The 11,407-nt window shown below is 35.5% G+C and overlaps 2 protein-coding genes across 4 annotated transcripts in view; one reads left to right on the top strand and one right to left on the bottom strand.

Moving 5' to 3' along the window:
• The window catches only part of LOC126976967 (protein FAM50 homolog), a 278,663-nt gene that overhangs the window by 29,324 nt on the left and 237,932 nt on the right, over nucleotides 1-11,407 (top strand). The gene's annotated exons all lie outside the window — the stretch shown is intronic.
• Nucleotides 1-11,407, bottom strand: part of LOC126976959 (heparan-alpha-glucosaminide N-acetyltransferase) — a 54,283-nt gene that overhangs the window by 13,700 nt on the left and 29,176 nt on the right. For all 3 annotated transcript variants that reach the window (XR_007732055.1, XM_050825573.1, XM_050825574.1), the window contains exons 4-5: nucleotides 10,560-10,716; nucleotides 6,011-6,215 (exon numbers count right to left, since the gene is read on the bottom strand). Coding sequence is in view for 2 of the 3 variants with exons in the window: in XM_050825573.1 (XP_050681530.1) it covers nucleotides 6,011-6,215; nucleotides 10,560-10,716 (362 nt within the window). In the remaining variant the exon portion in view is untranslated. The remainder of the gene's footprint in view (nucleotides 1-6,010; nucleotides 6,216-10,559; nucleotides 10,717-11,407) is intronic.

The raw sequence follows: 11,407 nt of genomic DNA on the forward strand, positions 1-11,407 counted from the left end.
TGCGAATTACGTAACTTTAATAAGACCCTAATATCATTTTACGATAAACATTCGAATGATAATTTTCTCATCATAATAGGAGATTTTAATTTTTCTTTCATTTCATGGTATGGTAATGATAATAGTTACAGCATTACAAAATACTGTAAGTCAGAATTATTAGAATCGGCATTGAGTTTACTAAATACTTACAATCTGATGGGATTAAAACAATATAATTTCAACAAAAATAGCTGTGGTAACATTCTTGATCTTGTCTTATCAAATATTTACTTACAGTGTAACATATGTAGCGATTCACTTGTAAATATTGACCACTTTCATAGTCCCCTGGTTATCGTCGTAAAAGACCTTTTTATGAAAGCCCTACAACCACATTTTTGCGTGATAAAGAAATTTTTTAAGGGTGACTATGAGACGATAAATTTAAAATTAAAAAATACAAACTGGTCCGACATCCTAAATGGCTCCGTTGAAGATGCCGTGGATAATTTTTACAGAATTATTCATTCGCTCATAGAATCTCATATACCTGTTATAAAAATCTCCTCACGTCATCAATACCCGAAATGGTATACTCCAGCTCTAATTAATTCAATAAAAGAGAAGTACAAAGTTCACACTAGGTGGAAAAAGTTTAAAAATCCAGGAGACTATGCCATGTTCTCCTTGCTGAGAGCCCGAGTAAAGAGGTTGCAAATCGAATCATATACAAAATATCTGAATCGTTGTCAGAGTAATATCAAAACTTCGCCTAAAGAATTCTGGAAATTTATTAAAAATAAACGCACTGATTCTGGTATTCCTCACAACATGTACTACGGAAGTAGTTTACTTACGAACGGACATGATATCTGCAATGCATTTAAGGAATACTTTCAAAGTGTATTCCAGCCTAGTGACCTAAATGATGAGACCCTGAACGAGGAATCAAATATTTCCGAAAATGTTCACACAATTGAGATCGATGAAAGAATACTTAGGAGGTTGTTTAGTAAATTGGATATCCGGAAGGGCGCCGCTACTGACGGTATACCAGCTATTTTTATAAAGAAATGTGAATCGGGCCTATTACCTCCGCTACTAACACTCTTTAAGCGCTCCATTAATGAAGGGACCTTCCCTAGATGTTGGAAGGAAGCCCGAATAGTACCAATACATAAAAAGGAATCAAAAACAAATATTAGTAACTATAGAGGTATCTCCATTTTGAATATATTTGGTAAAATGTTAGAAAAAATTGTATATGATCATATTTATAGAAATTGCCTACAATGCATCCCTATCAACCAACACGGTTTTATTAAATCTCGTAGTGTCCTTACTAACTTGCTTGAGTTCACTCATACCGTTAAGTGCGACATGAATGATAGATCACAAATAGATGTAATATACACAGATTTTGAAAAGGCTTTTGATAGAGTTAACCACAGTATACTATTAAAGAAGCTTTACGCAGTTGGAATCAGAGGGAACCTTCTTAGATAGACAGAATCGTATATAAGAAATCGCTGTCAGGCCGTCGTCCTCGGTGGTTTTAGATCAGACTTTGTTGAGGTGACTTCTGGTGTACCTCAGGGATCGCACCTGGGTCCTTTGTTATACAATATATATTTATATGACATCAGTAATTGTTTTGCTAGTTCAAACTTCTTGCTGTATGCCGACGACAAAAAGATTTATAAAAAGATTTCACAAATAGACGATTGCTTTATGTTACAAGATGACTTAAATAGACTGTCACAATATTATAAAATAAATAAAATAACAGTTAATATTGCTAAATGTCAAATTATTACATTTTCACGAAAGCATAATAACATAAAATTTGATTATACTTTAAATAACGAAATTATTCCAAAAATTACTCAAATAAGGGATTTAGGTGTGATCCATGATAGCAAACTAACCCATAATAACCACATCGAAATAATAACACAGAAGGCTTATAAAAATCTAGGGTTTATTCTTCGCACTTGCGAACCTTTCAATGACATCTTGTGCCTAAAAGTGCTATATTATGCTTACGTGCGAAGCATCCTTGAATTCGCAAGTCCTATCTGGAGGCCTACATATCAATGTTATATTGACCGCCTTGAAAAAATACAAAAGATATTTATAAAAAAATTCAATTTTAAATCTCAATTCATTCCTATTGACTACAAAGAAGCCTGTAATTATCATAAAATCGATACCTTGGAAGATAGAAGAGATGTAATTGTTATGTTACTCCTTTATGATATATTACATAATAAATTTGACTGTCCAGATATCTTAAATAAAATATCATTCCAGGTACCAACATTACGTACTAGGCATACTAATTTATTTAACATTCCCTTTTCTTCTACTAAGTATCTTAAATATTCACCTCTATTTCGAATTCCTGACTTATATAATAAGAAATTTTCTTCCGTCGACATTTTCAACTTATCAACTCTGAGGTTCAAAAAACTGATATTAAACTGTTTAAATTGCAGGAGTTAATCATCAGTATATTCAGGATAAATTATTAGTCTCACATCGTAATTCAAACGTTATATTCGAACACTCACATTCACTCACACCACTCACATTCACTCACACTACTCACATTCACTCACACTACTCACACCACACAACCTACTCACCGTTTCAGTTACTCAATATGGATACGATTTCTTCTTTTCTTTCTATTTAATTTTTTCTTGTAAGTTTTTCTAGTATTTTTCGTTTTTGTCTTAAACTACTTTGTCACATACTTATTGTACTGTTAATAGTATTCCTTTTAATTGGCGTATCTATTCTGTATAATTTTTAATATACTCTTTTCATTTTGTTAGCTGTAAGGAATCATAAACAAATAAAAAAAAATTAAAAAAAAATAAAATATGCTCCCTGTCAATGACTCAATGACGTCATAACTCCCTGTTAACTATAATGAAATTGTTTCACAGCAGAACTGTGTAACCGTGCGTCAATAAATTCTCTCATAGAAAATATGTTTATAAAAAACAAATATTGGAAATAAAACTAATTATGGATCCTTAATCGAAATAAAAACTATCCTATCTCTCAAGTTGGACTAAACTGCACTCCATGAAGTAATCCCCATTAAAATCCGTTCATTAGTTTAGGAGTCCATCGCGGACAAACAACGTGTCACGTAATTTATATATATTAAGATATATAATATTAAGTTATTGAATTTTTACATCTTTTGACGCGGTATAATAATATTTTCATTGGTTTTATTTAATATCTTCTTTATTACAAATATTGTTTTGTTACGCCAAAGTATATAAGTATACACACACATTGTTTTTAAAGATAGGGTTTGGTTCAGGGGCGTGCATTGGTTTTCTAGTAAGGTAGGCACTGTAAATCTAACTAGTCGTAGTTGAGCCTGGATATCGCTTACCGTAGGTATTTAGGAAAATTTATAAGTGGGGGTTCAATAGAAGTTTGGTTATAAAATAACGGAACCAAATTAAACTAAATTAATTTTAACACTATATTTATTTAGGTTCATATCGAGGTAGGCACTGCCTAATTGCCTATATGATATGCACGCCCCTGGTTTGTTTCAGAACTATGTGTTATAAATTTTGGCCCCCTGTAAATGTTCATGGGCGATGACAACTCCCTCCACAAACAACTCCAGTTAAGATAATAATAATTGTAACGTGGTAATTAGCCATAACATCGGTTTAATCAGAGCGGTATCAATCTAGTGGTGAGAGTTAGACGTGTGGTCACGCGAGTGTGGAATGTGTAATGTCCCACTCCCAGTAACACCTCCGGTACTGCGTATACCACGTACACACTAACCCAGAATACACAAGTAGGTTACGTGATGAAAATGAAAGTATCCTGCATCTTGTAAACATTGATACGACTGTGAACTGAATTTTAACTTATTACTGACTTTGCAAAAGCAAATTCACTCAACAATTCACAAAGTATTTGGAAAAAACCGATTTCGAAGTAATATCTGGATCGATTCTCGATTTAAGGATCTAAATAAACCTTGGTACTGAGATGTTACATGTCTGTCTCACATTGATAAATGTAATTATAGTTAAATATGAAATAGAATATATATATATATATATAGAATATATATTTATATATGATAGTCTGTTTTGAAAAGAGCAACCTCATAGTTTCTTGCTCGTTCTTCTTGAAGAAATCTGCCTTCCGAATGAGCTGTAGTATAAAAAAATGCCTTTTTTGGAGTGTAATGATATTTTTTTGGTTTGATTTAAATCATTTATTTATTCAGCCGTTATGTTAATGACTTACTCCAAGAAAGATAAATATGCAATACGCGATAGGCGGAGCAGCCAGTCCATTGTGGTCCAGGGTAAATTGGAAGCACTAGACCGCTCGGAAGGTGCGGTGCGAAGGACATGCGATGGACTAACCAAATCAAATCTGCTGTGGGCGTTCCAATAGACTGTATGTACCTGAATGACCTCTAACAGAGAGAGATGGGAAACATTGTAAGACAAATCTGCACTAATAATCTACCTGACAACCACGAGCGAGAGAACTTTTATCAACGATATTCATTATTCATAATATGTGCAAAAATATCAAGTAGAATGGACATAAAGTGACGAAAGTTTTGAAAACATATTGTAGTTGGAAATACCGGAGCAAAGTATCAGGCGGTCGTTCTCACACAAGATGGAACGACCAAATTAAATACTCGTCACCCAAATTCTTAACGGTTATAAGAGACGCGCTGTACAGGATCCGGTGGAGGCAGATCATCTTTTTTTTATGACAATTAGGGACAAGACGAGCAGGACGTTCAGCTGATGGTAATTGATACGTCCTGCCCATTACAATGCAGTGCCGCTCAGGATTCTTGAAAAACCCCAAGAACTCTGAGTGGAACTACAACTGCGCTCGTCACCTTGAGACACAAGATGTCTTATTTGCACAGTAATTTCACTAGCTACGGCGCCGTCCAGACCTAAACAAAGTAATGTTTACAAATTACTCCTTCACGGCAGAAATGGGTACCACACCCATAATCTAGCCGGTGTCCTGTGCAAAGGAGCCTCCCACTGGTAAATGCTGACCCCGATCCTCAGGCACGAAGGACCGACCTCAGAGAGAGATTTAAATAAATCAATATCGTATCATAAAGCTATTGAGTCTTCGGTCGATGTAACGTTCCTACCATTCGAGTTCTAAATTTAAAATAAAATAATATATTTTCGAATTTAATGGCTAAAACCTCGAGGAAAGTGTCTACGGCTTTAGCATCATAATTAAGTTTTTTTAAATGAAAATAAGGGACGAGACGAGCAGAACGTTCAGCTGATGGTAATTGCTACGCCTTACCCATAACAATGCAGTGCCGCTCAGGATTCTTGAATAACCCAAAATTCTGAGCGGCACTACAATTGCGCTCGTCACCTTGAGACATAAGATGTTAAGTCTCATTTGCCCAGTAATTTCACTAGCTACGGCGATAAGTTGTTTCTCAATGCAGCAATATAGCATGCTGTGTCTTCATTGAAGCGTGAAGCAGTGCAGTTCCGGTGTTAATCAATTTACATTTAATAAAAAATAAAAAAAATTGCTATTGTTTATTATTTTACATCACTTAATAATTAATCGCTGACCTCATTTGGGTTCTTATGTAATTCGCACGGTTAGTGAAAGATCTATGGAACTCTAATTGAAAGTTGTATGTCAGAAGTCAAGATTGTGTAACGTTACCTTCAAATAGGTGATAAAAATAATTAAAAAAGGTATAACGGTTGTGTTTGTTTTGTAAAATTGTTAAGTTATGTAAAAATACTTGGCTCGAAGTACCTATAGTTTCACAATTCATTTAAAAACGATGCGCAGAATTTAAAAAACAGTGTGTGTAAACAAGTGTAATGTCAAAATTATAATCTCAATATTAGTAAAATATATCTTGATTCTCAATCATAACCATAAATTGTAGAAGCTACGAAGAAGAGGCAATGAAATCAAGAGTAGGCAAAATATATTCAAAATGACATACCCGCAGTATATGTATAACTATTTTCCACCTTGGGATGCCCTTGGCGAAGGCACTTTTAACGGATAGCGGCACACACACCCCCATGATCCAGAGGAAAGCCGGGAAGACCAGGTCACCTGCTGCCAATCCGTTCCATGTGGCGTGCTCCAGCCACCAGTAGCCGCCGGCTCCATCATTCACAAAGATCATGAATACAATCGCCATTCTGGAAACGTTGGAAAGCCATGGAATGGGAGTCTAGTTGCAGAAATATTCATCGAAACAATTAACAAAGTTATTTTTTTACCCCCTTATTCATAATAGTCTGCTAACTTAAAGCATTGCTAATTCTCACTCTGTCTTCTTCTATTGACCTAAGTCAGACTGAGAAATAACACTCCTTAGCGGCTGTTTAAAGTTAGCGGACCATAATGAGTAAGGGGGTTAATCTTTATTATTATTGTCATTATCTTAAATAGATTTTTCTGGTTAAATTTTTGCTGAATATTAAATATTAAATAAAAAAAAGTGCAATAAATACGCGCGAAATATAAAACATCGAAATGCAATGCTATTGGTTGAAGCGCATTGTGACGTCAAAGCCTCCATAAACAGGAGCAATGGTGTAGTTCCTAGATATTATTTTCGGTGGTTAGCGATATATTAAGTTTTGTGTTGGTTTTTTAGTATTCAAGGATCTGTATAATTATTATTCACAATGATTGAAAGTATATTTTTTAAAACGCAATCAGATAATATTTCAAAAATAGACGCGTTTATTATACTATTTGATGACACGTATTTTGTGTTTCAAACCCAGATTGTACTTCTGCTGAATTTAAAAAAGAGTGAAAGCTACACATTAATTATACTAAGGCAGGCATGTATAAACTAACTTTAGCAATAACAAACATGTGAAAGTATCGGTTAAGCAAAATTGTGTTGCGCCATTTGACAATTTTTAGATGACGTCATAACTCTAACCGTATAAGTCCAATCCGCGCCGGTTAAAGCTATTGTTAATGTTAAATAGCTACCTGTCAAAAGTTTCAAATGAATATTCTATTTTGACTTGATATTTCCATTTCTAACTTTAACTTTAACTATGCCAATGGAATACAATGTTGCAATACATTCCGCGGTCTATGTTAAAGTCAGCGTTACTGTTAAAATGTGACTTAAATCTTAACTATTACCTCGGTGTGAGGAGTCAGTGAGAACAAATGTCTATTAATTAGTAGGTATCTAGATGTTCATATCAAGTTATCATTGGTTTGTAAATTCAGAAAGTCAGTCATAAATTTACGAGACTAGACTTTGTAGACCAATATTTATTTTTAGTATAATAGGAAAATAATACATTAAGTTTTCATAAATAGTTGTATAAATCCGAAGCGTATAATTGCGCAGGAGTTGTTAGCAACACCAACGGGTTCTTTGATAAATTATAGTATTAAACTAAATGGAGACGGCAATCATAAAACGAATAAGATCCTGACTCGCAATTGAAATTTACAAATGAAACAAATTATCGCGTAAAGAGCTGCCCAAAGAATTATTAATTACGAGCTGACCCGACAGACGTTGTTCTATATATAATAAATAAAATAATGTTTTATATGAATTTGTCAATAATATTATGTCAAGAATTACTTCGTAAAATATGCACCCTGCTGTCGTAATGAAATTGTTTCACAGCAGAACTGTCAAACCGTGCGTCAATAAATTATCTCATAGAAATTATGTATGGGCACATCAAAGGAAAAACAAATTTGTTGTTTTTATTTAGTTCCGAGCATTTTCCTATTTATTCACCTTTTAAACCATCTCTGGACTTCCATAAATAATTCAAGACCTAAATTTTCCAAATCGGTCCAGCCGTTCTTGAGTTTTAGCGAGACTAACGAACAGCAATTCATTTATATATATATAGATTTATGAGCTAGTTTTGCAAAGTACGTCGGATATTATGTGATGTCGGAAAATGTCAGAGATTTTCATTTTGCACAGATAACTATAGAACGAGCAGTATTAAGGATTTTGATGTTGTCGTGTCGGGGAGCTTGTAAATTAAACCACCGACTCGATCTTTACTTTTGTTTATTGCGTTTGCACTCGTGAATAAAGTTTATTTTCGTGACTTATTAGTTATAATTTATATAATTCAAGTTAAATGATGATAATATATGATGACTAGCTGTCCCAGCAAACGTTGAATGGCCGATATTAAAATCGCGATACAAAAGTAACTGTTGATCGTAGATGAAAATTTGAAGTTGTATGTATTTTTTAATGCTGACTCATAATCAAACAATTTTAAAAAAAATGTAAAAAAAATAAAAAAAAAAATCGTGTGGACCACCCTTAACATTTAGGGGGATGAAAAATAGATGTTGTCCGATTCTCAGACCTACCCAATATGCACTCAAAATTTGCACGCACACCGTGACATGAGAATTTTATATATAGATATATGACACTCGCGGGTAAAAAGTTAGCATCTGTCTTCGCCACTCGCGTCCTTTTTTGTCAACTGTCAAATGTCTGGCGTCTATATCTATCTCCCTCTCTCTTATGTGATCTGGGTTGCCAACTTAATATGGATGCAATCGCCACAGTGTGTATGTAAGCAGTTAGCCTATAGCTATGATTTTAGTTGTGGCGGGAAAGAGACCAATGTCTGTGATGATATGCACTCCATCGTCAAGCTTACAAAGAAATGGATTCTATATATTATACTTCTATATTTATTTGCACGTCTAACCTATAATTAGAAGCTAGTTTCTCTAAAAGTGAAATTTCTGTCTCCATCGGGTTACATGCTGTAAGTTGATAACCGGGTACATTTGCAAGGTGTAAGTATGGGCAAACTGCATAATAAAGGGAACCTGTTTACAAGACATGGTTGCTCCGTGGGAATAGCAAAGTATAGTAAGCTAAATATTTTTTATCATTTAGAAATCAACAACTCAGTAGAAAGAGAATTGAATATGTTTGTTACCAAGTAACATAAATCTGATATTCTTAAAACACAAAAGATTCACTTATTATTTTTATTGGCTTTCTTACTATTTTCCACGAAGAAGTGAAATAAATACATCGTTCGCTTCAAAACACTGCAGCTTCAGCATTCTACTTTCTGCTTTCACCACTAAAAATTCTCCTTTTGTCGTATTCCCTTCATTCGCGATTACTGCCAGACCATGTATCGGTAAACTCGGCGTCGATAAATTGAGCGACGTTATGTCCCGTGGTCAAGTGGCACAGAAGGCCAAATTGTTATCTAAAAATCTTGGTCTACTGAGTAGGGCGCGACAGCCGCCAAGACTTCACTACAAGTCGCTGCGTGCAACTAAGAGCGGCTGTATTCATCGAAGATTAAGATCTTGATCATCTCCGATCAGCTGTATTCTTTAGCGTTCTACTACATTCATTAAATCAATCCTTTTTATGTTTGCTTACGCTTTTATTTTGACAGTTTTTCACTGAACACTTATTGTTGCGTGGCGTTGTATTCAAAGCGCGGTCAAAACACAACTGAACAAAAACTCTGCCTAATAGACGGGTGGGCAGAGTTTTGCTTCAGATGATTTTGAATCTAGTTGTTTATTGTACGTGATTAGGGATAAAATTTCCTAAAATCTCTCTTTAGTGTTCAGTTATGACATTCAAGAAATAGGCTTTGCATTCATGAAGCATTCGGTCAGACAGACAAGTAATTATATTAGTAGGTATAGATTAAACTTTTTATTACCATTGATAACATAGATCGCGATGACAGCCACCCCAAGTAGCGGCCGTCCACGAGCATGATACATGGACCAGCTATCGTATCTTATTCTAAGTAACGATCCGCCCCGCGACATTGCTCTTAGTTTTATTTATTTATTAAGGAAACAAACAGATACTATAGTAAAAAATGAGGTTAATTAAATTATAAAAATTTCAAGATCAGATAAATCCTAGAATAGTTTCACTGAGAACACAAAAGAATACAATTATACAGACATGACAACAGAACGTTAAAATAAGTAAACAATAGAATATTTAGGCGAATACACAATATTATATAAATCAAGACACAGACAGACATACTAGTGGACATAATAATGAATAAAGATACAAGGTTTAAGGTGAGGACAGTAATTGTTGTTGTTTTTTTTTATGGAATAGGAGGATAAACGAGCGTACGGGTCACCTGGTGTTAAGTGATCAACGCCGCCCAAATTCTCTTGCAACACCAGAGGAATCACAAGAGCGTTGCGGGCCTTTAAGGAAGGTGAACGCGCTTTTTTTGAAGGTACCCATGTCGTATCGTCCGGGAAACACCGCACAAGGAAGCTCATTGCACAGCTTCGTAGTACGAGGAAGAAAGCTCCTTGAAAACCGCACTGTGGAGGACCGCCACACATCCAGATGGTGGGAATGATATCTTAACTTGTGGCGTGTCGTGCGAAGGTGGAATTGTTTTAACTTATTCTTAAATGTCGCAGTAGAGGAGTGCGAAAACAGGTCGTCATTAATGTGAGGATCCAATGAAGAACACATGTGAAGAGGCAAAGTTAGTTACCCTCTGAAGGTGTCGAGCGCTCGTAACCGCTGTTGTATCGCAAGCTCTTTGTCTCCATAACGCAGCTTGGCTGATCTCCGGACCCTCGACATTATCATCTTCAGTAGCCCATATATCACCCACACTCCCAGCAACACCCCCAGGACCAGAAGTATCGCTGGAAAAAATACAATCTTGAATATGACAAAGATCTTGCAGGTAATGTTATTATCAAGTCAGAATCTACCGCCGCCCGCAAACCTTGAAACGTCAATAAGGAATAAATGTTTATATTTTTATTTTTTAAGCCCATGTCGTAACGACTTGATAACAAATATTGTGCCTATATTGCAAGTGTATGGTAGATGTATACATGGTCGCTAACTATTGGCCTGATGAGAAAACTCGTCGTCGCTCAGAGGACAATGGAGAAGGCTATGCTTGGAATTTCCCTGCGAGATCGAATCAGAAATGAGGAGATGCGTAGAAGAACCAAAGTTACCGACATAGCCCAAATGATTGCGAAACTGAAGTGGGCAGGGCACATAGTTCGAGGGACAGATGGCCGTTGGTGCAGTAAAGTCATCGAATGGCGACCATGTACCGGAAGACGCAGTGTTGGACCGACGATCTGGTCAAGATCGCCGGAAAACGTTGGATGAAGGCAGCAAAGGACCAATCGTCGTGGAAATCTTTGGGGGAGGCCTTTGTCCAGCGGTGGACGTCTTCCGGCTGATGATGTTGATGATGATGATACGAAAAGAGAGAGAAGAATATCTCTAACGGAGATACACCAAGATAGAAAAGGAAAGCAAATCTATTGTTACCGTTATCGATTTTGAATATTAAACGAGCTATACAAATTTAAT

Source organism: Leptidea sinapis, chromosome 43 (assembly GCF_905404315.1).
Source record: "Leptidea sinapis chromosome 43, ilLepSina1.1, whole genome shotgun sequence".
NCBI lineage: Eukaryota > Metazoa > Arthropoda > Insecta > Lepidoptera > Pieridae > Leptidea > Leptidea sinapis.